Source organism: Triplophysa dalaica, chromosome 18 (assembly GCF_015846415.1).
Source record: "Triplophysa dalaica isolate WHDGS20190420 chromosome 18, ASM1584641v1, whole genome shotgun sequence".
Classification (NCBI taxonomy): Eukaryota; Metazoa; Chordata; class Actinopteri; order Cypriniformes; family Nemacheilidae; genus Triplophysa; species Triplophysa dalaica.
The window spans coordinates 21808019-21835370 of NC_079559.1; the positions used below are offsets into that span (position 1 = coordinate 21808019).

Below are 27352 nucleotides of genomic sequence, written 5' to 3' on the forward strand. Positions count from 1 at the left end.
CATGGCTTGAAATGGAGCATATTCAGTCACAGCTCTCTTGACTCAAGAGATTAACACGAAGAAGCTTGTATAGCGTACCTTTACGTCACACAAACGTACAATCATCCGAACGGAAAAAAACAAGTGTGCGCTTAAAGTTACACCAGCAGATGTGCATGCATTCGGCTTGGTTTATAGCGTGGGTTTTTCAATGAAACGGCCGTTGTTTACACATTATAGATGTTTTTATGCGTTTTTGCATTTCAGATGAGATTTAACTGGGGATGTCTTTGTATGCAGTTCAGTTTGCAGAAGTTAAAGTCAGTATTTGGAGATCTTAATAAAACAAGGATTCTCAATCATCTCTAAAGCTGGTGTTTAAGTGTTTAAAACATACATAAAATAAACATAAATATCGATGTGTGGCATTATTGGATTTATATTTAAACGAAGCAACACATATAAAAACAACCCGATGACTCCCATTGCACACTACAACACCCATTTGACTAACTTGTGATTTTAGTAACTAATAATTGTATTTTTGAACCCGTATATACGCGATTATCGTCACAAACGTGGCGGAGGGGTGTCTACATACAGTCCGCGTGATGCTGAGTGAGACGCGCACAAAGAACACATAGTCGCTAATTTATTCCACATTCATTCACTTTCGGGTTAAAAACATCACGAATGATGAATAATCTGGACAGTGAAATTCATGCAATATTAGTGGACAGCTGTTATCCTTAAATGCGCTGGTTTGCATCTTTGTCATGTCCAAAGTGATTTGATCCAAAACCTTCGTGAACAGTAAACTTCCATCCATCCATCCATTTTCTACCGCTTATCTCGGGTCACGGGGAGCCTGTGCCTATCTCAGGAGTCATCGGGCATCAAGGCAGGATACACCCTGGATGGAGTGCCAACCCATCGCAGGCCACACACACTCATTCACTCACGCACTCACACCCTACGGACAATTTTTCCAGAGATGCCAATCAACCTACCATGCATGTCTTTGGACCAGGGGAGGAAACCGGAGTACCCGGAGGAAACCCCCGAGGCACGGGGAGAACATGCAAACTCCACACACACAAGTCGGAAGCGGGAATCGAACCCCCAACCCTGGAGGTGTGAGGCGAACGTGCTAACCACTAAGCCACCGTGCCCCCCAACAGTAAACTTTATAAATGTAATTCTTTATAGGCGTAACAACTTAATTCGGAAGAGTGCATTTGATAACAACACATGTAGCTAATATCACACAGTCTCCCAGTAATCATTTTTGCAACACAAATATGTAATTCTGCTATACATTTCTGGATAACCCGAAATACGTTATTGCTTTGTCTTTTGATGATCAAGTCTTTATTTTCGCACTATTTAAAAATAACAAAACAACATACAGTCAACTGCAATGTAATGTTAATAAATCCACGTACAGCATATCATCCAATCTAAAATTTGTGACAAGATTGCTTCTGTTGGAGCATTTGTAATTTGTCGTAATATGCATTATTAGCCTTTAAATTTCAGTTAACACGATACTTGGTTGCATTAAATAATCCTCATAATTCACAACACAAATATGATTTTGTTTGCATATAGAGCTGTATATAAAGTGACTTTAAATGTCATTTTGAGCTAGTAATGACAAAATATTATCACGTTCTGTTTCTGGATGGAATTTCTTCCAGTGATCCCATGAATTAAAACTACTAATCTTTTGAAATGATCAGTTTTTTTGTATAATGAAAATGAAAATAGTTTTAGTTTTAAAAGCTTCTGAACCCATAATGGACATTGTAAAATATATTTACATTGTTAAATTCAGTCTACTATTTAACACGCTTTATTTTGGAAGAATCGTGTCATGTTTAGAATCAATGACTTCTGAAAATGATTCATGCGCATCTTGATGGTGTGGCAGTGTAACTCCTACATGCTAACCCACCATTTCAAGCACAAATCTTTTGTTTAACAGAACCATTCATTTACACAAAATACAGAAAGCAAAATACTGCTCTGATCGGATCTATTCAGTTCTTCAGATGGAGCACGCACGGCACACTACATGGATGAAGATGATTGCAACTGAAATGATTCTCTAAGGTCTTTTTTTTACACGACCAGCACAGCTACAGCAGAGGTTCACTGATGTCTGCGCGCTGAGGAACATCCCGAAGGCAACATCAGTGATTTGTGCTGATAAAATCTTTTCATTTACATGGATGTTTTTGGCAGACGCTTTTAGCTTGCAGTACATTCCATCTGTATATTTTAGTAAAGGTGTGTTGCTCGAGATCAAACTCATTTGAACACACGTGCGCAACAGGAACACAAGAAATAAATGAATGAAATGACACTTTAGATAAGAAATCTTCTCCTGGAAAACAGTTCAATCACCAGCAGGCAGTAAACGCACGCCAGTTAACGCCAGTGGCACACATACATTTTTGATGGTGGTGCATGTTTTTTCTGTGCGCTTGTCACCCTATTCCGTGCATCCCCCATTCGACCGAAAATGAAACAAAGAGAAAGAGATTTGCGTCACTCTATTTCCATATTCGGTCATATGTCTCGGACACAGACGCCGAGGAGTTTGGAAAGACGCGCCATGGAAGAAGTAACGCGATAGGGAGATGCGTGCAGCTGACAGGTGACAGGAGTGCATCGTAGGGGGTTTCGGGTTCAAATATGTGGCGCGCTGCCCTCTGATTGGCGCAACAGTCATCCATCTGTTCCGTATCCACAGCGGCGCGTGTCAGGCGCGTGAGATCACCATTGAGTTTGAACACTTTTAATAAAACCCTTTAGAATTTAGCATAGCTTATAAACAGTTAAAAACAGAGGCACGCAAAAGAAATAGGAAAGAAAGGAAGCCTAGAAAAAGAAAGCCTTTAAAACGGTAACAACATGCAAATGAGCTCGTTTTAAATGTTTAACAATAAGAGAGTTGTATTAACAACTCTCTTTTACCCTAAATCTTTCAAAACATTACATTACTATATTTTCGAACACTGTTGTAAAATCCTCTATTCACTGCCATGCAGCTTTACCTGTATGTTATGTAGATGATTGGGCAATAGTTTGTTGTATTTGTTGTTTGTCATATTGTACAGAGATGATTTAGCAGATGTTACCAGTGCGTGGCTTGGGTGCTCATCATGTGATGTGATGTGATGGGTTGTTTATCAGCGGGACAATATGTTGTGGTGTTCACCACCTGAACGAACATATCTTGCATTTAACAATATCTTACAAAACAATTTTAAAATGCAACTCTAACATCAGTGCGTAAAGACAATCGTTTGTTCACCAAAGATGAAACCAAAATGCATAGAAAAACATATAAATGTATATTTATTGCAATGTGTAATCATTGTGTTTTAATGTCTCTTCTAATGAATCTGGAAAAGATGTGTTTTATAGACGAATACAACGCATCGAGTTCTTTGAAAGATTGTTCATTATATTATACGAAAATGTATATCGCAATCAACCACAAGCACGTGCCAGTTGTTTGGTCGAAGCAAAAACATCAGTCAACAGATGGCCATGTTGGGACTGTCGGATCCTCACGTCATGGCATCCCCCTCTGCGTCCATCTAATGCACAATAACGAAAAAAGCTCCACCTTCCACGCCAAAGAGCCCTATAAAAGATCCCTGACAATCACCATGAGCACAAAACACTTCATCCCCCTCAAAAGAGCAGAATCTAGAGACAGAACATCATGACTCCCAACATCATGACAGAAGCTCAGTCTAACTCCTTCGCTTCCAGAATGACAGTAGCTCAGAGAAAAGAGGCTCATGAATTGAGAAAGGTGAGGAGGATTCTTTAATGAACACACGCCAGTCACGTTTTTGTTTCTTTCGAATATGTGAAAAAAGCATCACTCAAGTCAACTTTTTGTTTTTTTTCAGACTCTCAAGCCACTGATGGAAAAGAGAAGACGTGCTCGAATAAACGAGAGCCTCAATCACCTCAAAGCCCTCATACTGCCACTCGCCGGCAAAGACGTAAGTAGGCCTATCTCAACTTTTGTACTTGCATGGACACATAATCTAGGCCTAACGTCCAAACAAATGTCCCACATGTCTCTGATTAATATCCTCTTGTGTATATTTGTAGGTTTCACGCTATTCAAAGCTGGAGAAAGCAGATGTTCTGGAAATGACGGTCCGCTTCCTCGGAGATTTGCCGTCTTCATCCGCTAAAGGTGAGTTTTCCTCTCAACAGAACACATCTTTTCCCTCCGTTTCCAGCAAGTACATCTCAAAACGTGCAATCGTATTTATTGTTTTTTTTTCCTTCCTCTGAAAAGGTCAAACAGACAGTTTTAAAGAAGGCTACAAAGCCTGTTTCCAGCGCATCTCTGCTCTCCTGCCGCAGACCGGCCTCGACGGAGAAACCCGTCAGCGCGTCATCCAGTTTATGCAGGACTCAATGGTGTCTGCCACATCTTCCTGCCAAAACTGCTGCGCTCACAACTCCAGGATGATGCACCACAGACTCGTGAGTCTGAGGAACAACGGCTCCAGCTGCCCCGCGCCATCCTCCAGCCAGCAGCCGGACGCGCAACAGGCACCTGTGGACATGTGGAGACCCTGGTGACCGAACGCGCGCCGCGGAAACCTTCAGGGAAATACAACAACTTTGTACAGTATTTATATGTCATTGTAAGTGTCCGATTTTGAAATGTAAAGCCTGTTATTGAGATTACACGTAAGAATATTAAAAAAGATTTATTGTGGCTACTTTGTAAGTTAAAGTGAGCCAGCGACACAGATCACGAATGCAGTTGCATTCTGTGGTAATGATTCATGCAATCCTCGTCGGGGTTTAAAGATTATGGGTTTTAATCAACACAATGGTAAACCCCAAGGGTTAAAATGTATTTTGAGGTTTGCACAATTGACTTTATACCATTTGGTCTGTGCAAAGAAGTTGTAAACACTATGTGTTACAGATTAATAGCAAATGAATGTCCCTGAAGGAAACAAAATCACAAAAAGAATTGTGAAGCACCAAAAACAATAAAGACGTTTTTCTTTGAAGTTCTTCAGCCTTTGTTTTCTCTTTTGACTTTTGAATACGATTTGTTATGTTGTTTTTTACAGTATTAGTACACTATAAAGTGTGCCCATCTGCACCACAGGTCTGAATTTACATTACAGATAATGAGGCATGAGACTCTTAAAAAGCAAATGAATCAATTTCAATAAAGGCAATAAAGCTGATATAAAGCCTGTTATAAAGCATCACAGCATGATGTCCTTTAAAGTATGACGGATATTTCAGGGACTGGGCTCATGTGTTTTCACAAACTGTTAGAAATATATAATAAAAAAATATAGTATTGACTCTCTGCACAGTCAGAAAAAAGGTACAAGAGCACTCACTGCAGCGGCACCTTTGCACCATTAACAGGTATTGACAGTGCATATCAGTATCAAATCAAAGACTAGGAACCATATGTATATAATAAATATCCGTCCATATGTACATTCTTGGATTTTAGATTTTGATTGTGTTTTATTTTGTGAGTTAGCTGTATTTTTTAGTTATTGTGACTTAAATCAAAAGCAAACTAACTGCAGTTTGGTTGATATTAATTGGAATGCACAATAAAAAAACATGATAAATCAAATTTTGGAACAAAATGAGCATAAAACTAACAAACAAAAGTTAAAACTCTAAAACGCTCTCACTGTGTGCTGCAAAATACAATCTGAAGAAAGTGCCTTTCAGAATGGATTATGGTGCTCAGGGTTTGCTCACAATAAAAGTGCATCAGGATAACAATACAATTTACAGTATGTGATCACACGAAATGTGCTGCATCTGTTATCAGTGACGTGCTGTCTGATCGACTCCATGGAGAAATTCACAAAAGTTTGTGTTCTTACACTGCGACATATGGCATTTTTAATAAGCATTTTTGTCTTGATTTTAGTGAAAAGATCTAAAATTTCTTAACTAACTGTACGATTACTTGACAAGAAACGCGACCTAAAATATTTAATCTTGTTCCATGAAAGATAATATAAGAATGAAGTTAATTTACGGTAAAAACAAGCAAAAAATCTGTCCATGGGGTGAGAAAAATACCCTTGAATTTAGTTTGATCTTTTTCTCAAGTATTGAATTCAAGTTTATTTTTCTCACCCCATGGACAGATTTTTGGTCTGTTTTTACCATAAACTGATTTCATTCTCTTTTTCTCTTTTAAAACGAGACCAAATATCTTTCTTGTGAAGTCATTGTATTTTGATTTGAGAATGGTTAGATATTTGTACTACAAAACAAGACAAACACATTTTAGCAGTTAACATCAATGATTTATCTGGATGATTTCATACACATTTTCTCATGTGTATATGGTTACATAAAGAAATTGCTTCTTTCACATTAATGGAAGACAATCATATGCAGAAAACAAGGCGATTAAAAGAGAGTATTGAATTGCTGCAGTGATATTGATTTTTAACAGTGTTTTTTATTGTCTTAGGTATCTGTAAAACAGCCACAGATGAGCTAATTGTAATTTAAATGTTTTAGCTCCATTTTTCTCTAGACTAAAATTCAAAGTTTATTGTTAAACAACAATGGAAGCTCATAATACACCTCCACAGGCTACATAAACACAGTGATGGGAATAATATATCAAACACAATTCTCATAAAAGACCAATGATAAAATACAGAATGCCAAGACTCCTGCTGCTGGTGACACTGTTTCAACTGTTAAAGCTGATTCAACAACTCTGAATTCTGGACAGGGTATTCTAATATATTTAGAAATGATTTTAGCTAAACACTTTATTTAGAAACGTTTTTTTATCTCCAGACTGTCATGGTTTTCTCTCTCTGTCTCTCTCTCTCTCTCTCTCTCTCTCTCTCTGTGTGGGTGTGCTTTCTGTTGGGGGTTCTGCTGAGGCTTGAGGGAGGGGTCTGGTTTTCTGAAAGGGTTGGTTTGAGTGATGCTAAGAGAACAGATAACAATGAATTCAGTTCTCAGATCCCAGTACACCGCATATCATGTCACAAACTCCTTTAGCATTTTTGGGCTAAAACAAGCCAGCATGGGTTAATTGACAACCCAACTGTTTGGTTGGTCCCTTTTGGACCCAAAACATAGTTAAAAATAACCCAACCATTGGACAGAATCAAACCCACTATTATGTGACACAATAATAAGAAAAATGTTCCACATGAACACTTGGTGAACAGAAATAAAACTGCACGTTGAAGGCATCTGGCGTGTTCAGTGTCACTACACAACATGTGATGAGCTAACTGATGCTGCGTCTCATTCAGCGCAACTTCAATTCTTCCAAAACAAGCTCTGAGCAGCTCCTTCATTTCATGCCCTGACTAAGAAACAAGAAAGTTTCAGTTACTTGTGTGTTTCTATCAAGTATTGAATTAGTAACAGTTCAAGTCACAAACACAATGACATCATCTGTAACATTTCGGGTTTATGTTTGGAAATTCTGCTTTTCTGTGACCTGTAGCTAATATCAATGTTCGGTCTTTAACACTGCAAAAATCTCATCTCAGCTCCAATCTCTTCAAAGGTTGATTCAGTTTCATTGTCCACGTTACACAGTTTGTCCATTGGGAATCAAAGGGAATCAATTCACTTCAAGATTTGTTCTCATCCAAAAGAGTCAAATCAACACTAATATATAATATAAAGCCCAACGAAGCAGATCAACAGTGGCTGGAGTCCATCAGAAAACAAACACACATGGGCAATTCTGTGAAAAATCAACCTTACCATGAAAAAACGGACACATGAAAATGAATATAAAGTAACTATTTGCTGTTTTATAAAGGGCCATCCCGTCTCCATTCATTGGGTATTATTGCTTCAGGATTGTGCATTTTATTTCACAGAAATCTTACAAAGTTTGTTGTCTCCGACAACGCGTTCCTTTTTGTTACATCCATAATGCATGTTTATTTCCAGTTTTTTAAATAGACTTTTTCTGATGTTTAGACTCTATCAACAAGGGTTCAGTGACATATAAACAGATGGTTCAATATAATCGTAAAAAATTCATTCTCTGAGAATTTTTATGTCACATCCATAACGCAAAATGTCACATCCATAACGCTGGAACTGCCCACATGCAGGCTCGGTCAGGGAAGTAATTAAAGAAACATGAGGTGGTTTAGGATTCCATCAGAAGTCAGACTGTGGACTGATATGACATGAGGTTGTTCATTATCTCTTTCTCTTTGGAGCTCAGGAAACACTTCTGTCTGGCAGACTGTAGGCACAATGAAACTGGATTTCAGTTATCAGGTGCGGGGGGCTGTGTTTATAGCTGGTGTGTGCTCAGAACGGCTCCTTGTTGTCTTCAATGACAATCTGTGCCGAGGTCTGTCAAGTGTAGAACCAAACATAGACTCTTAGATCTTCATTGTTCTGCAGTGAAACACATCAGGCTTTATGTTCATAGACCGAATGGTGGAATTACTTAGCTTTTGTGTAGATCTTATGTATCAATAAACAATTATCATTCAGCAATTTTCTTCCAGTAGTGAATAATCCAATAACTCAAACAATCTATTTTTGTCCAATATTTATTGTGATCTAAGTAAATAGTTTATGTATGAGATGAACAATTATTTTAACATCTCAGTTCATCAACTCTTTGTCTTCAGTATATGACCAATACTGTGTTTTTTCCTGGCTGTGAGAATGTCCATCTTATCACAATGTTTCAGCTCTGAGCTTTGAGGGAGCAGTGTGTGTCTCTGCCAGTTATAGAGGTTATCTATTGGCAGTGTTGGGTGTAACTAGTTACTTAGTCATTAGTTGCTGTAATTTCAATTCAATTCAATTTATTTATATAAAGCTTTTCACATTGTCTATTGTTCCAAAGAAGCTTAACAGGAGCGAATAGGAAAAACAGAAAAACACAGAAAGGTAAAACACAGCACAGTGCATGGGGTATATAGAACAAGCAAGATAATTCAAATAATTAATATCTGATAAATAAATAGATGTAGTCTCCAGGTTAGCAAGCCAACACTGCCCTGCTGTACTGCCCTAATTTATTTACTTTTCCCTTGAACAAGTCCAGTAAGGGATTACTCTTATTGTTTTCTGTAATTGAATTACATTTACTTCTGATGTAATTAAACTAAATACTCTCTGTAATATATGTGTGTGCAATAGTGTAATTGACATCAATACAATTTACAGACTTTGGTCAGTTAATAACACTACTTTATGTCGTTTTATATTATTTATTTGAATGAATTAAAAGAGAGTTTCATGTCTATCCCAGAATCAATTCTACTCAAGGTTGATGTAGGATATTAAATTCACATTTATGCATTAAGCGGACGCTTTTATGCAAAGCGACTTAAATTGCTTTATCCATACATTTTACATAGGTATGTGCAATCCCCTGGTATCGAACCCGTTGTTATCACAATGCGCTTGCCACTGAGCTACAGGAAAGCTATAGGATATAGGAATCTTTATCTAAGCATATAGAAAGTAATTAGTAATAAGAAATTCAATACTTTTTGGAGAGAGTCATTTGTAGACTTAATGACACTATTGAATATGTAATTAATAACTAGTAATTCATTACTTTTTCAGAGTAACTTACCCAACACTGGCTATTGGTGCTGGAAAGACCATATTAAAGAGATATTTCAGCCAGAACACAACATTTCCCCATGTTTTACTCTACTATTTTTATATGACTTTATTCTGTCAGAAGAATGCAGTGGGAGTTATAATACCACGTATCCATTTATTTCCAGCTTTCCTTTAGCTCAGTGGTAAGAGCATTGCATTAACAGGTTCAATCCCAGGGGACTGCAAATTCCTATATGTATAGGATAAAGCAATGTAAGTCGCTTGCTTCTGCCAAATGCCTAATTGTAAATGTAGCGTAAATTTCCAAGTTGTAGAATGGGAGTCATTGGGTGTTGACTTTTTGAAGGTCCAAAAACTATCCATCGATCAAAGAACTGCACGAATCGGCTCTGCTGTCTTAACAGAGGTCTTCTGAAGCCAATCCATGTCTAAGAGGAATATCCATATTGACAACACTATTAACGTTGATGTCTACCTTCCGTAATTCCCCGGAAAATCATGTCTAAGGTTCACACTCAGCTAAGAGTTAACGGAAGTTAGACATCAACGTTAAAAGCACTGTCAATATGGATAAATCTCTTTGAGAAATGCATGATCTTTGTTAAGACCACGGAGTCGTGTCATGCAGTTCTTTGATCGATGGATGCAGTTTTGGAGCTTCAAAAAGTCAACTACCATCCACTCCCATTCTACAGCTTGGAAGTAAAAGGATACAAGGTATTATAACTCCCACTGCATTCTTCTGACTAAAGAAAGACATTTTCAGTCAGGATACCTTGAGGGGGAGTAAAACATGGGGAAAAGTTGTTTTGCCTCTGAAATTACGCTTTTAAGAAAACGGAGCCATGTCGAGCTGTTCTTGGATTGATGGATGCACTTTTTGGTGAAGCTTGGACAACCTAGAATACATGGTATTATAACTCAGACTGAATTATTATGAAAGACTAAAGTCATATACAAATAGGATGCCTAGGGAGAGTAAAACATGGGGAAATGTTGTTTTCTGGCTGAAACATCCCTTTAGGAAGACTGTATGTGTAGATTTTCTAACCATGTTGTGCCTAAACTGTGGCTTCTGTTGTCATACTCACAAGCAATGAAGATATACTGTGAACTGGATGTCTATGTCTATACTGTATATTATCCAAAGGATCTTTGGCTTAGCCAATCAGAATCATGAAACTTCACAAATGAATGTAAAGCAGGTTGGCATGTGGAACTCCTCGTGGAAATTCTGCTGGCAAAACTACAAACAATAGTTCTTCAGCAAAACTTTCTTCAATTGACTCCATTTCTGACTGCTTTTCTTCATTCATCATAACTGGTCTATGGGTCTTTACTGTACATTCTCCTACTAGACATTGGAAAAGTTTAAACATTTGTGTTTGTTTGTGTGTGTGTTTTAGAGAGAGGTAATGAAACTTACTAAATACAATTTTTGACCTGAAAATACAAACATGCCTCTGTGTTATGAATGCAATATGTCTGGAGTAGGATCGGCTCATATCGGCACGGCTGTGATTAGGTCAGAGGCACGAGTACAGAAGACAATCACTGCCCCTGATATAAGAGCACTATCACAGGACAAGTGTGTTCATAAATCAGAAACCGTGGTGATAACGGTGGAATTTCTCATGGCTCTCAGCCAATCAGATTTGAGAACAAGAAAGAACTGTTGTTGGAATTTCACTAAAATATGATCAGTATTTGTCTTCACACGTATAAATAATCACCGGGTTTTGACAGGACAATGTTGGAAACGTCGAACAACGACGTGATGGAGGATGCTGTGAGTGGTGCTGTGATCAGTGTTTGCTATGTCACGGGTGGTTTCTATCCTGGTGGTTTAGACCCTGCCTCAGAGAAGGAGCTAAAGTGTTCCTCCAAAAAGCTTCTCCAGAACAAAAATTACGACTGTTCCTGCGATGCAAACACAACAAAAAGCGAATACTTCCAGCAAGTAATTGTGGAACTATGAAATGGTTTTTGTGGTCTGAAAGCCCACACTCATGAAGGGTAACAAACAAAAACCAGTAGATGCAACATCGCAGTGAAATAAAGTGCACAATCATCTTTCTAAAGGCCAGCGGCAGCATCTTTCACTCCTGGTAGATTTTGCTGAGCACTCTCAGGAGGTTTAGCCGTTGATGTGACTGCTGAGGTATTAGCTAACCAAGAGAGGTCTTAAGACATTTGGACTCTCAAGAATTTTTAGGTGTAGACCATTTTCACACAGTCCCTGTTGATGCACCTCCTGACATCTAGAATGAGTTTTTAAGGTGTTCAGACAGAGTCAAGTTCTCATCACAGCACCACACCTTCAGTTTCTGGACTTCATCCCTGTAGGCAGATTCCTCAAGTCCTGACGTCACTCTGGTATCATCAGCAAACCGAATGATGCTGTTGTGTGTAGAGTTTGTAGAGCTAAGCGTCATGTCGGAGGAGAGGTCTCCAAATCCTTTCTCCAGAAACAAGAAAGGTCCAGTTCAGATTATTTGCTGAGTATGTCTGGTATAATCATGGAACGCCAAGCTGTTCAAGATGGTTTAGTGCAGTGTGAAGGGCTGTGCTGATGCCATTTGCTCTGTATTTGTAAACTGATGTTGGTTTTAGGTTGGGGGGAGGCTGGATTTGATGTGTTGTGAAACCAATTTCTCTCTCAAAACACTCTCCCAACCGAAATGTCATCTGGGATACTCGATTCTTCGAAGGTGTGAGAAATGTTTCTTTGGTTATCATTATTTTAAATGATTGTAGTGAAAATAAATAATGATATAAATAAAATGGTTTGATTCTGAGGATTTTTGGAGAAAATAAAAAAGGTTAACCTAATAATATAAGTTAACCCAAGTTAACCCTGAGTAAAAAAAGACAAATACTGTATAAAAGTCTTGACCACCCAGCAGTTTCATATGATGACCACATAATCATGTATGTTTAATGAGGGCTGTCATTCCAAACACTGCATGTAACCTACTCATCACATTCAGTATAAGTGATGTTTTGTTAGTGTTTGTCGAACACATACGTTTCTATGTTACCTAAGATTAAAGGTTAAAAATGGTAAAAGACTGATTTAGCTTGTGTAGATGTATAAAACATGCATGCCTAACCAAAACCAAAACCCGATGACAAAGTCTGTGAATATAAAAGCATTAACAACACAACAGGTTTTATAAGACTGCCTAAAAAGAGTCTTAACGGTCGTTAACTGTCAGTGTCCAGTTCCCCCCAACTCGTTGGGTTTCCACTACACACAGTATAGGCTCATCTTGCCGAATCCCGCTCTACCTCGTTCCCACGTGCTGGAATGAGCTCAGACAAAAGGTCACTGTATGTAAGTGTTCGCTCTGATGATCGCACAGATGGAGTACCCACGCTAAAATACTCAGAAGAACAAAAAGACTTGCAACTGAACACATCAGGAGTAAAACACCCGCATGACACGCTCTCAATACAGAGCCACTGGGGAATGAGGGCGCGTGCAGGGCACGTACTGATCACCCGACGCGACACAGACACTCTGACGCACCCTTGTGTCCATTCTGATAGTCCTCACTTAACTACAAATAAATAATTTCTGTAAAAATACACTTCTTAAAAGAAAATATACTTCTTAAAGAAAAGACATGTAAGACGACCAGAGGTAAAAGAAAGCATAAGAAAAATCAACCGTTGCGCATTGTTTGCTGCTCATTTTGTGCGTACGCGCTTTTCCTACTATTATTTTAATAACAGACTACGGATAATGCACGATTTTATATAAAACAATATACCATAAACGCTGCACCAGGACGCTGCGTGAATATTAAGGGAGCCTTTCATATTCAATAAACGTTATATAGGCGAAAGGGACAGTGGGGTCTGTGCGCAAAATAAGCGAATAACGCTTCTCTTTTTGTCTGATCATTTGTAATCCAAACCATTGGCGAGGCTCGTGCAGATGGGTCACGGACGCCAGAAATGCTTTTTTTAAATAATCAAAGACTAGAAACTTAAGGACGGGAGAGGGAAACAAGCTAGGGCATCACCAAAAGGGGGGTTAGATGATAGGAGGCCATCTGGAGACCTCACCACGACGCGTGCTGGACGCGTGGATCCCATGGGGCAACGAAGTCCTAACAGAAATGATCTGACAATTTACGTTGGTTCAAACGGCTGTTTGTGTTTAAGACAGTTTAAAACAGACATGGATTCGCGAACGCACAAACGTAACAAACATGGAATTTACTCAAACCACAAAACAGCAATTACAAAATACATCCACGTGGATTATTTTTGTGAAAATGATAAAACAAGATAAATGTGTATTCGTCTGACATTTGCCCAATGAAAGGATCACATATGGGTTTCTGTGGTGATTTGTCGTTTTGTTGGGGGACGCGTGCGCCCAGCCCCTCCCCCGTGGATGCCGGTGATACAGGTGTAAACCAACGTCATCATATAAGAAAAAAACTATTGTTGATCACAATTTACAGACAGATGTTACGTTAAAACGGCTTGGCTTGGGAATCTGTCTGTTTATTTTAAATTATGAATGCCCATCCCACCCTGAACCAATCTTAACCCGGCGTTCTCGTGCGTCATCAGCGACCCTTTCTACTCTTGCATTTATGATTAAACAATGGGGGAAATGTTGTCATTAAAACGCTTAAATAATTAACAACATATGAACTGTTATTGCGTCTTCTGAGTGTTATAAATGGCACGTGGAAACTACTATAAAATATATACTTTTATATCAAAAATAATAAAAATAGCATAAAAAAACTAATAACTACAACAATACTATAGTAGTTTTAAATAATTGTAAATAATACTTGATCCATTATACCAAAAAGGATTACAGATAAAGATAATAAATAACGACTGGACCAAATAATGTTGATTTATAAACGCATTTAGAAAAAGCAGATTGAGACTAAGTTAGTTGTATAGATATATAATTTATACAAGACGCTACGGACGCGTCCTTTTGTTCTGCATTCTGAAGTTATTTGTTCAGATGGGTTTGACAGAGGCGTGGGGGCGTTCCCGGGATGCGCCGGTCACAGATATAAACCCCGCGCGCAGACGGCCAGTTCAGCACAGCCAGATCTGCTCTCAGACCTTCAGCATGACTCCAAACGCCACCGTTGCACCTGCCCCGTCTTATGTGCCCCGCACCGTGGCCATGAGAAAGGAGGCAAACGAACAGAGAAAAACCCTGAAACCATTAGTGGAGAAGAGACGCCGAGCGCGCATCAACGACAGCCTCAACCGTCTGAAAGCGCTCGTCCTTCCTCTCACAGGCAAAGATGTAAGTGTTTTTAACACGTTGAAAAGCGACATATACAACACAAAGTGCTGCATTATTTTGGTGTAAACATTGTTTCTTAACCTTGCGTTTTCTCCATTTCAGAACCTGCGTTACTCCAAGCTGGAGAAAGCCGATATTTTGGAGAGGACTGTGAGATTTCTGAAGGATACCCAGTCTATTCCATCCGAAGGTGAGATTTCCTTCAACACATTTAACGTTTAAATTTACATATGGAAAATGTTGGTTTGAAATTCCCGCCACAGTCATCTAAATTCGATGTGTTTTTTGTCTTACAGACAGTACTGTTAGTTTTGAAGAGGGCTATAAAACCTGCCTGCAGCGCGTTTCTGCGCTCCTGCCGCAAACCGGCCTGGATGCTGACAAGCGGCAGTGCGTCAACGCGTTCATCCAGCGCTCCATGAAACCAAACAAGCCAGCCTGCGAAAACTGCTGCGCACAGAGCTCCAGATTCATGTCACAAATACAAGAAAAACTGTTGAACCTCAAATCAAGCAGCTCGAGAAACGCCGACAAAAGCATCTCCACGACTCTCTCGCGAGCTCAGCCTTCAGCGCTGATGCCCGATGCTCAAGTTTGGAGACCTTGGTAGAATCATCCATACAGAGGACTCATGCTACGATCCTTCAGCTCAAACGTGTACATATTTACATGTAGTCTTTAGAATCGTGACAAGTTTGATGAAATGTACGATTCATCAGGTCACGCATAAGTATTGAATACTTGTTTATTTCCAATTCGGTGTATAGCGGAACGGATCCGTTCAGTCAGTGCGTTTTGTTTTTTTATCAGATCCTGCGCGTAACGTGTATATATAACGCGGTTACATTCGCTCCCGTCTGGTCGGTGCTCTCGAAAACGCCTAAGTAAAACCCCAAGGGTTGTTCTTTGTAAAACATTTGCTCTTCACACTATGGTGGGTCGATGCAGATTATTTCTGTAAACACACTGTGTTATTCACTAAAATCTCTTTTGAGGGGATGTGCTGTGTATTGTATTGTTTATTCATTGTGTCAAGCCACACTTTATAATAAAGTTTATGGGCTACACAGCTCTTTGTGTCATGCATCGTTCTTTCAAAGAAAAAGTCTAAACAAAATGAATGAAACAACAGTGCAACGTGCTGCACACATGTCTTGAATCAAACACAAGCTACTGGAAATTATTATTGGTTGTCATCTGTCCTATGTGACAAATAATGCCTTCAAGCGGCCGCGCAAAGTGTAACAATAACATGGATTATGGCGCGAACAGGAAAAGTCTTACATTACGTCATACATTTTTGATGTTGTCTGTGGTCACGTGTAGATGTATGGAGCGTCGCTTTGGATGAAAGCGTCTGCTCAGTAAATGTGTATATTAATCAGTTAAATATATATTATTCCGTTACAGCTGCCGCCTCATTTAGTTGAACACGCGGTCTCTGCTGCCACCTCTCGGTGGATTGATCAACATTTCTTGGGGTTATTTAAACACGAACTTCAACCATTTCCCACGACACATGAATTTGCAAACACAATTTAAAACGCGTGTAGGGTAGTTTTAATAAAGAACAGTCTAAATGGAGGTAGTTTAAGCACTTTTGTCAACTAGCTTCGGGCAACAGACGAAAGCTACAGCCGCGCACACGAGTTGACTCGAGTCAAGCTTCTTAAGTGGGAGATTTTCAGCGCGTTTTTTAACACAAGTGTCTGTAAAATCCGACTCTGGCTAAGGCTAGTCGATTTATAGTGTTATCTGTGTTATTGAGGGGATACGTAATCTGGCGGGGTGTAAACATTCTGCACAACACCGGTAGAAGCGCAGCTCCGCCTGGCTCAGTGAGTGCTTCATTGCGGCACGCAGCGATCCGGGTGGAACATCGACACCAGCCGAACACACGACGGATCATGTCTGCCTCTCAAGCGACACCTTCCATCCAGATCTGCAGGTAAGATCTTCATCTTTACAATGAAGGAACGAATGAATGACACGAGTTCAGCTTCGATCCTGTAAAATTCACAGTCCGCACTACACACAGACGAATTATACATCTGACAGAGAATAAAAGCCGCACGAGCCCGAGGAGATGACTAACGTTAAAGGGTTCAGAGGTTCAGATGTGTGGTCTGACGAGGTTTGGGAAACCGCTGCCGGTGGTGCAGGATTGAGATGTCGTATGTGAAGATCAACATGAAGCAGAGACCTGAAACAGGAACATCCGGGATCATCAATGATGTTATTATATATATGTTTAGAAGTCATAAAGGAGGCGATGACTTTATTAGCGGAGCCTATTACAGTGCTCTATCCGGACTTTCTTTAAAACAAACATACGAGACATGTTAGATTGGATTTTGATAGCAAGATTCTGTTTATAACATTTGCGTCAGGATTAAACGTTAAAAAAACGCGTCCAATCTGTTTTTACAGGAAACTGCCATCGCCGTCAGATGTTCGAGTGGCGCCATCTTGTGTTTCTTAGTGGCATTAAAAAGTGGTGGCATACTTGAGTTACACCCGTGATGACGTGCAAACGACCCAATCGAGTCGTGTGTAGGTCATACTGTGTTTGGATGTTTGTTTGAAGCTTTCAATTGACACGCGCGTGTGTGTAATATGACATGTGTCAGGGGTGTAGTGTAGTTTTTTTAGTGAGATCCCCCGACCCACTCACCCGTCCCAGATCAACAACCCATGAGCACCACCACACTCACAAATGCGTAGAGTTTGCCTCTATATGTAATCAAAGCATTCTGAAAGATTTATCGCATGCAAGATTTCAATCGCCACAGCTGGTTTTGTTCATCACTGTCTAAACCAGTCAGTTAAGAGTTACATGAGCGTTAGATGGTATATGTATACAATCCCTAAAGCACAGGTGATCCATGTGAAAGCCCAGTTATAAAGTCATTTATTTGTGATGTACTATTTCTGCATAAACCCACCCTGCTTAAAAATAGTATCACATTATTTCTAGCGGCTCAACGGTCAAGAATATCCCGTAAAAGTAGAATTAAGTTTCTGATTTAGTTTGACTAAGGCGTGTCAAAGATTTACAGTAAATCATATTGAAATAAATGGTTAAAATCAAACTCTGATGCTCGTCACTAACAGGCCTAACGTAACTAGATTTTAAGGCTAGTCTTCACACACTGGGTCACATTTAGGAGTGCATGTTACGCCCATTTTTGACATTGATTGTTAACTATGATAATTAACAATGAACATTTGTGAAGTGTTATCAAGCACCAGTTAAACTAACGTTTGTGAAGTTGGCTAGTTAGATACAATTTAATATGAGAACAATCCCCTGACAGTTATGTTATTGATAACACATATCCTCGTTTTATTGATAACTACGCAGTGGTTTTAAAGTGTGTGTGGGGGATTATCAGCAGAAAGTATACACCGGCGAACAGAGTGCACCCCGGAACTATCGCTGGGCACCGCGCACATAACGTAGAATCAGCCTCGTCGGACTCATTTTGTGTAACACCTGCTGCATCAACCGAAGCGCCAGTAGATTCATGTGCAGGCTGATGAGTAGTTTAAATCATCCTTTTGTTTCATATCCCGTCTGCACCAATGGTCCAAATGTCAGTGCGTCGCCTTTTTCTGACACAACACGATTTTGTTACGTATCATCGCGCTTTCGTATGTGTGTGTACGGAAATGCTTTAAGTTATCTTTTCTAGTGGCTGTACGACGTATAGCTGCGGATCACGTAGACTACACCACACATATGCTGCTGGCTAATGGCTAATGGAAACTTCAAAGAGACAACGCCTCAGAACCCGAATTCTGGACTCATCTAAATATATTAAATATATTTCACTGTTTAAAATGAAACGTGTGTAATGCATGAATTGACGTAATAAGCGCCCATTCTGCTCTTCAAATTTAACATCAAAAACCTTTTGTCCAGTAACGTCCATCGTTAATGACATCGATTAGTCATCCGGCTCCGCGCTGATGAAAGTAACTCATATCACGTGACAGTGACGTCTCTGCTTATACACAGTGCAGAAAAAATTAATACGTCATAATTTACCAAATCCTTACAAACTCCTGTTTATCGTTCAATTAAAAACTCATCTTACTTCTTTTAGTAGCCTAATAATATGACATAAATAAAATGCACTCCCGATAATTAGCCATTATTAGACATTGTTCATGAACTATGGTAACAGTAAATTATGTTAATAATTGTATTAGTTGTAACGTCTGTAGAGAATAAACACTCAAGACACACACACACATACTACTGTTGCACAGAGACCAGGTTTACTCAACAGTGAATAATACTCTACACACACTGCATGAGGATCTGTCATTCACAACTAGACCTTCTTTGCTAATATGCAACGTTGTTTTGAGCGCGGTGTTCTGCTTCTGAGAGATGTCAGACGTCCTCGCCATTATTCACATATTCTCAGGTAACATGTTTTTGTAGTAGCTACTACCGAATGCAATAAAACGTATTGGAGACACACACTTGAAGCTACTTCTCTTTACAGTAACTTTGTGGCGTCAGTCTGTGTTGTTTGAAAAGGTAAAAGCGAATAGAAAGTGAATAAACGGAGTGCAGAGGGACAGACGGGGAATCTATGATCTGTAGCTAGTGCTCTGAGGCAGATAACACAACAACACATTGAAAGATGAGGCACAAACTCAACACAAAAGTTCCCTCCCTTTATAAATCTGGCACAGGTAGTTTAAGAATATTGGATTCAAATAAAGAAATGTGGAGGAACACAGCACAATTCAATGGTTTTTGTTTAAATAAACTTTATGTTTGGGTTTTTTAGGACATTTTGAGATATTTTATCTGGATATTTTACTACATGAATGATAGTTATTACATGATCTGCAGTATCTAGTGTGTTACAACTTGTGTCATCAGAAATATTTCAACAGCATTCCTGTTTCTTTGTAAAACCGGTTTGGTTGCTTAGAATGAAGAAGTTCAACAGTCATCTTATAGATGTGTTTTGCGGACGCACACAATTTGTTTCATACTAACTGTATATTTATGTGAATGCCTATGAATATTTTCTTGTATCTGAATTAATTCAATGAAATCAAAACTAGTCATCAGTCATTAATTCTTTGCGAGGTCTACAGGAAGTTGAGGTTGGCCACGTACTACATTTGGAATGTGTGTTATGTAGGAAAGACACACCTTCAACACCCACATCTGACCATAAGATCAGTGGATATCATGCTGCAGCGTTGCTGTTTTCTGTGCCACTGCAGAGACTGATTTCACTGGCAAAGAGTGTTTGACTGAAGGTGGGCGGAGTCTGAGTCAGTGAAGCGTTTATGATGACATCATCACGGCCAGTTTGTACAGTAATGACAGGTGATGATGTGTGACTGTAGTCACTGTGAGGCAGTGTATCAAGAGTTGGTCATTTAACCCGTGAGACGTCTTCGATGGCTTCTCTTCAGCTCACCAGGTACAGTCACACATCATCACTGACACATGAGTCTCCTTCTGTTTGTAGATCATGTTGATTTTAAGAGTTTGATATTAAATGGTTTATAGAAAGGATGGTGTGATGACACAACACAACAACGGTTCAGAATTCAACGTTGGCTTTATTTGTGTTTATAAATGCTCGTTTTAAGACCGGCGGGTCCTCATAGTCTCGTCAATGAATAGGAAACACTGCAGACTTTGGTGTAATCTCAGGTTATGGTCAATTACCAGAGTGTAAAAACACAATTGTTATCATAATGATGTACTGTAGAAAAGCTGAATCGTGCCAGTGAAAAACAGAACATGTTCTTTATACCCCCTGTGATGAAAGCTAGAGTGTAAAGCCACAGGCTTTCCTGTTGCTCAGTGGTTAGAGGATGGCGCTAACAACACATAAGGTTGTGGGTTTGATCCCAGGAGATTGCATAGACTTGGAAACAAATGTATAGGATAATGCAATGGAAGTCGCTTTGGATAAAAGCGCCTGCCAAATGCATAAAAGTAAATGTAAAGCTAGAATTCATATGTGAAGACTGTATTTGTGATGCTCTTATAGGATCATGCGACCTGATGATGCCAACATTGTTGGAAATGTTCATGGTGGTACAATCCTGAAGATGATCGAGGAGGCCGGGTGCATCATTGGGACGCGCCACTGCAACACTCAGACAAGGGTGAGCGGGAACACTCTGCATTTGGACATTTTCAAAGAAACCTCATGTTTAGTGTAAAGCTTTATGTGTTACTTTTATCAAGATTGATGATGCAACGAGGAAGCAGAATGTTTTTAAATCTATGTCAGACGTGTCATGTACTCTTTAGTTAACAGATAAATGTAGCTATGGAAGGCATTCAGATCAGATCTCTGGCAACCTGTCAGGACCAGAACAGAATATCTGAATACACGCTATGAATGGGAATGAAGTTTCTACATAAGGTTTACATTCTTAGAACAGTTACGATGTTTGTGACAATGTGTGTTGCGATGGACTATTATGAGATTTATTTTTTTAATATGATTTCCACAATATAGAATATTACAGGGCGGGCATCATCATTCCCAGTTTGTGTAGAAGACGCTGGTGTGAGTCACCCAGTACACCTGTTAGGTTGACTGAGATCATCTTCATTTCCCAGTTGTCGCACAAAATGTTGCTAGCGAAGGCATTATTTGGAGAAATTCAACATGAAAATAACACCATTTTCTTTGGGCTGCTAGGATCGCTGCGTAGCGGCTCTGGCCCGGGTGGAGCGCACTGACTTTCTTCATCCCATGTTCATTGGTGACGTGGCTCACGTGAGCGCGGAGATAACCTACACGTCCAAGCGCTCGGTGGAGGTGCAGGTCACCGTTCTGTCCGAGAACATAGTCACAGGTCAGTGTGATTCTCCTCATCTTCTACTTACCGAACACAAGAGAGAGGTTAGCAAGAATGTTTACATCCTCGTCTCATTTACGAGCAGTTCAAACACATAACCTTAAACATTCAACTACATTGAACATTAGCCATCAGAGCAAGAGTCATGTTTCACTGCAATGATTGTCCTCAGCTTTAGTCTGTTCACGAGACATCAGTGAGAATCAATGGTGTTCAAGTCAAATCGGATGCGCTGTCAAAAATTGTTTATTAAACCAACGCTTCTTACAAACGAGCAAACATCACAAGAGATTAGTCAACAAAAAAACATACCACACAATACAAGAGTTCAATGTCATGTTCCTGATCTCATTGATCACAATCACAAATGTCTAGTTTCAGTCGTCAAGACAAGGTTTCAGGCAAGCAGCAGAGCAGTTTCTCTAAAACAAACAACACCCAGCACTGAACTCATGGTTTGACTCTTTCGAAAGTAAAGTGTGTTATCTTCACAAATACTGTGTGTTCTGCACAAAACACAAACGTGTGGAATGTTGTTCATGACTTCCTCATGCAGATGTTATGAAAGATTCGGGCAGAAGGTGTTGATGAATGGGTTTTCTGGGTTAAAGGTCTCAGGGGGTCTGTCAATACTAAACGGTTCATCACCACAGGTGTCAATCACAAGATCAGAGCCTGTTCAGACATATTTTATAAAGATATTTCTTATTCCTAAAGCTGCTGTGTTATTACTAAACAAATACGTGTTGACTAAACGATTTATTTGAAGGCAGAAGAGAATAGAAATGATCCTCAGTTTATCCGACCAAAAAATCCGAGTGTACTTCTGTGATCTGATCTCAGGATGGCGCTGTAGCACAATGAAGTTTTCTTTTGTTGTTACATCATGTGACGCTAGAGTATAGAGAGCTGTAGAAGAAGGAATTCATCCCCGAAAACAGAAATGAGCCTCATGAGATTGCTTTGTTTAGGACAGTGAATGAAAGATTAAAGAGCAGTGCAACTGAAGGAGACATGCAGGGCGGGCAGAAGAAAGTGTAGGACCAAAAGAAACGAGTGAATCCCTAGGCACATGTGTTGTTACCACAGCAACAGGGCTGTGATGATGTGACAGGCGGCGTGGGCGAGGGATGTGAGTGCATGTGAAGACTGAACTATAAAACAGGACTATATTTCACACACATCAGTGACGGGATGAAAGCGACTTTCTGTCAATAACAAAACACTCAAAGGTTAAACGTCTGGACACATGTTCAGAATCATCTGCTTGATGTTTAGACAGGTATGGGTTACTGACCACCTGAGGGGTCCCGGGCTTCACGAGTGCTACAGAGAACACAACGATTAAAACAAATGTTTATCCAAGTTTAATATATGGGTTGCAAAGCCTCCGTGGAGACCCTGTCAAAAATGACATGATCAACAAATCACGGCAACATATGTTTTATGTTACTTTAACTTATTCAATTAAATGTAACTTAATAACAGCTCATTTAAATTTCATTTCTGAATCTTGTGCTTGATGATTTGATGTGTCACAGGGACTTTTATGCTGAGAAATCATTTTATATTTATGTGATGCATTAAAAACGAGTATATTTGACAGTTAGTTTGACAGATGTGTGTTTCACACGCCTTAATTTGGTCCATTGTTAATTTTTGCTGTGTAGATTTTATTTGACTTCTATAAACCCTGTACAGATGATTTTTGACGCAGAGTGAGAACTGTTTGATGTGAACTGTGACTGCGCAGTGGAGGGAAAGAAGGGAACAACTGTGTGAGGGGCCCTTTGAACTCATAATCCCTCCCTGTGTATGTAGAGTGCACCTGACAGGAATAATAATATCATTACACGGCATTATTCTGTTTCTAAATCAACAACAAGTCATGAAAATATACATCGAATCCAGATGTTTACTTCATCTTAATTCTGATGAGCATCATAGACAGCACATATGAGTAATATTTCATTTATTTCTTATCTGTAATGCATCCGGTGCACATCACAGGGTAACATTCTGTTGTTTCTCTCTCTCTCTCTACACGTGTTGTGTGTCTTTAAAGGCTTGTGCGGAGCCGTGGGGAATGAGGGCAGACTTTATGTGCTTCTGTCACGTTAACTTAACATCACGCTCCAGCAACACAGGCAGCGGCGGTCACAGAGAGAGACTGCAGAGAGAAGCCGTCTGCACACACAACCAAAGCTTTCATCTTCTTTTACTTCTTCTTCTGTTTAATTCTTTAACAGTTGATATGGGTGCTGATATCTTAAAATGACCGGGAATGATAAATGAGGATATGAACTCTACTTTAATGATAGCAAAGAAGATGTACACAAAAACACACAACAATAACATTTTATACAATCCGTTGATGAAGCAAATACAAAGAATGATTTTCAACCCCCATCCATCAACTATAATCAGCAGACAGTTAAGAGGGAGAGCTCAGAGGCTTTTTTCATCTTTGTGTAGATTTGTGAGCTTAAGGCCATTATGTGACTCTTCTCTAGAAGAGAGAACACACACACACATGCGCACACACCCCGTCAGGGTCAATCATATCAGCATGGTCTCTTCAGGGGTCTCCTTCCTCTCAGTGCAGGGGCCTCAGTAATGACATCATCAGCAGAACAGCCTCCTTTCCCCCCCGCCCCACACACATCATCATCATCATACTGACATCACAAATGTATCTAGTTGAAAACTTAACACTTTTTAACGAAAGAAATACATTAGTTACTGGATATATAGCAGTGTGTGTATTCCTGAATGTTCTGTTAGTTTAGCTTCACCATCTGTGACCAAAGAAATGCCTAGCAACTTCATACTCAACTCAACTTTATTTATAAATTGTACATGAGACATATTTACTATGAGCAAAACATTTAAAGTTATACCTGTAAAAACAAGAAAAGGTGAAAACACAGAAGACAGACATACACACATACAAACACTCCACACACACAATATTCATACAAACTTACACACATAGACATAGACACACATGGACACGCAACGACAAACACGCACAGTGAAAGCACACATTAAAGATAAAGGAGAGTGAAACATAGGTTATATATTAAACAGACTATAGAATTCCAATTTTCAAGTTTTACATAACTACTATTGCATATAGGATAGTAAAGCAGTTGGCTTCAAAACACCACTCGAGAAAAAATCCCTCAGGAGAACCCAGGACCAACCAGGGGATTCCAGTTCCCCTCTGGCAAAAGCTGCTGCCTCTGCACAAGCTCGACAGTGCTTGCACATCAAGGCTAAAATGAAAAATAAATAAATTTACTAATAAGGTAAAATATAGATTTAAGATTATCATTAATAATCTAAGAGCATTTGAAATTTTGAAGAGAAGTCGTGTCAAGTTACCGCTTCCTTCTTTATCCAGCTCTATCATCTCAGCTCTTGTCAGGTCGGTGCTTCCCATTCTCTGCTCTGCCATCAGGTCTGGACATGAACTGCATCCTGCTCCCTGTGGTAACCTCTGAACAAAGAGACAAGACTGGCTGAGAGTAGAGTACTGTTGTGAACTCTTTGATGCAACAAGTACATCAGTTGTTGTTGGATGTGTTCCTGGTTCTGGTTGATCAACTAATGAAGCCGAAACCCTCTGAGGATTAATATTATGGAAGTGTAGTGTATGCAAGATTAAAAAGATGCGTCTTTAGTCTAGATTTAAACTGACAGAGTTTGTCTGCCTCCCGGACCGTGCAGGGAAGAACATTCCAAAGTTTAGGAGCTAGATAGCAAAAGCATCTGCCACCTGCACTTGATTTTGAAATTCTAGGTATTACCAACTGACAGCATGCCTGAAAACATAATGCATGTGGAGGACTGTAATACAAGAGGAGTTCACTCAAATACTGCAGATCTAAACCGTGTAGGTAATAAGCAAGATCTTAAAGTTAATGTGATGCTTTATAAGTAATCAGTCCATGGTTGACAGAACCAAGCTAATATGCTCATACTTTTTTGTACGTGTAAGAACTCGAGTTGCAGCATTGTGACCAATTGAAGTTTTTGAATTAAGCCTGCAGGACAACCACCTAACAGTGCATTACAGTAATCTAGTCTTGATGTCATGAATGCATGAATTAACTTCTCTGCATCTGATAGTGACAATATATGACGTAGTCTAGATATATTCTTGAAATGGCAAAATGCAAGATCAATTCTTAAAATGGCGACATGACTCTCAAATGACAGATTACTATCGAATAAAACGCCTTCTTAGCTGATGACGAGATTTTTAAGTAGCATCCATCAATAGTTAAGCAGTATTCTTGGTTGTTATGCATTCCATTATTCGATGGAACTCCTGTGTTTCATGAGGCTTCGAGGAAATATAGAGTTGAGTATCATCAGCATAACAGTGAAAGCCAACTCTGTGTCGCTTTATTTTGTCTCCTAGAGGTAGCATATATAATGCGACGAGCAGAGGCCCTAAGACTGAGCCCTGTGGTACACCTTACTGGACTTGCGATTTGCATGACACCTCATTGTTTATTGCTACAAATTGAAAATGGTCGGATAAATAAGACTTAAACCATTTCAATGCTATTCCGTTAATGCCGACGTAATTTTCAAGTCTATGTAGGAGTGTGCTGTGGTCAATGGTGTCGAAAGCAGCACTAAGGTCTAGCAGCACTAATAACGACAAACAACCTTGGTCAGACGCCAATAACATATCATTTGTAACTCTGATCAAAGCAGTCTCTGTACCGTGATGTGCTTTAAATGCAGACTGGAATTCTTCATTGATGTCATTCCTTTGGAGGAATGAACATAATTGAGTTGAAAATAGTACTTTAGATTTGAAAGGTAGATTGAACATTTTTATTTTGACATCAGGCCTTAAAACAGCCACATTTGTTTCTTTAGGCACATGTCCTACTGTCAGAAATGAATTAATACTACTAAAAAGAGGATCTATAATTTCTGGGAGCATTAATTTCAGTAGTTTTGTAGGTATAGGGTCTAGCATGCATGTTGTTGATTCAGATAATCTAATGATTTTAGACAGTTCATCGTGATCTACGGTAGAAAATAATTAAATACATTAATTAATTAAATACATTACTACTGACTATTCTGTCTTCTAAAAGCATTGTTAAAAGCAAAACAAATGACTATAAACACATATATTGTGGAAAAAGACTTAACTTGCAGGCACACACAAACACACATACACACAAACACACACACACAGTGTATATATATATATATATATATATATATATACAATATACAACAATCGAGTGCTTGTAGATAATTTCTGATAACAATCAAAAGAAACCCAGAAGAAGTGTTACTCTGCTAAACTTGTCTCACCAATATTTAGACTTTAGACTGCGATACCAAACTCAACCGCTAAATGTCATTGTAACGTATGCTTTCTTTAAATGCCACCGAACTACAGGACACATTCAACAAATTGTTTATTTAATACAACTATTATACAATAAAATAATAATACAAATTATTATGAACAAGTTAACTGGGGGTCAGACGCGCACATCCGATGAAAAGGTCTATAAACACAGTACACTCAGAATCTCA

General features: G+C 39.2%; 3 protein-coding genes across 7 annotated transcripts in view; all 3 read left to right on the forward strand.

The window, feature by feature from the left end:
• Window positions 1-3718: 3718 nt before the first annotated feature.
• On the forward strand, window positions 3719-4602 carry hes2.1 (hes family bHLH transcription factor 2, tandem duplicate 1). Its single transcript, XM_056729521.1, has 4 exons — window positions 3719-3811; window positions 3912-4007; window positions 4120-4207; window positions 4313-4602. Exons 1-4 carry the CDS (start codon window positions 3719-3721, stop codon window positions 4600-4602), a joined length of 567 nt encoding a protein of 188 aa, XP_056585499.1.
• A 10129-nt stretch (window positions 4603-14731) lies between these two features.
• Window positions 14732-15586, forward strand: hes2.2 (hes family bHLH transcription factor 2, tandem duplicate 2). Its single transcript, XM_056729832.1, has 3 exons — window positions 14732-14914; window positions 15017-15104; window positions 15211-15586. Exons 1-3 carry the CDS (start codon window positions 14732-14734, stop codon window positions 15522-15524), a joined length of 585 nt encoding a protein of 194 aa, XP_056585810.1. The 3' UTR covers window positions 15525-15586.
• Window positions 15587-16412: 826 nt separating this feature from the next.
• The window catches only part of acot7 (acyl-CoA thioesterase 7), a 52647-nt gene continuing 41707 nt past the window's right edge, over window positions 16413-27352 (forward strand). Inside the window, exons 1-3 of one of the 5 annotated variants that reach the window (XM_056772863.1) lie at window positions 16413-16862; window positions 20953-21070; window positions 21616-21772. In XM_056772863.1, coding sequence (XP_056628841.1) covers window positions 16822-16862; window positions 20953-21070; window positions 21616-21772 — 316 coding nt within the window. In that variant the 5' untranslated portion in view covers window positions 16413-16821. Of the gene's footprint in view, window positions 16863-18462; window positions 19351-19889; window positions 20374-20952; window positions 21071-21615; window positions 21773-27352 lie in introns of those variants that run through there. The other 4 variants (XM_056772864.1, XM_056772861.1, XM_056772862.1 and 1 more) reach the window with 4 other exon arrangements.

Coding starts and splice junctions, on each gene's coding strand:
- hes2.2 (XM_056729832.1), top strand. CDS start 14,732: ATGACTCCAAACGCCACCGTTGCACCTGCCCCGTCTTATGTGCCCCGC. Junction 14,915..15,016: donor TTCCTCTCACAGGCAAAGAT/GTAAGTGTTTTT, acceptor TCTCCATTTCAG/AACCTGCGTTACTCCAAGCT. Junction 15,105..15,210: donor CCAGTCTATTCCATCCGAAG/GTGAGATTTCCT, acceptor TTTGTCTTACAG/ACAGTACTGTTAGTTTTGAA.
- hes2.1 (XM_056729521.1), top strand. CDS start 3,719: ATGACTCCCAACATCATGACAGAAGCTCAGTCTAACTCCTTCGCTTCC. Junction 3,812..3,911: donor AGGCTCATGAATTGAGAAAG/GTGAGGAGGATT, acceptor GTTTTTTTTCAG/ACTCTCAAGCCACTGATGGA. Junction 4,008..4,119: donor TGCCACTCGCCGGCAAAGAC/GTAAGTAGGCCT, acceptor GTATATTTGTAG/GTTTCACGCTATTCAAAGCT.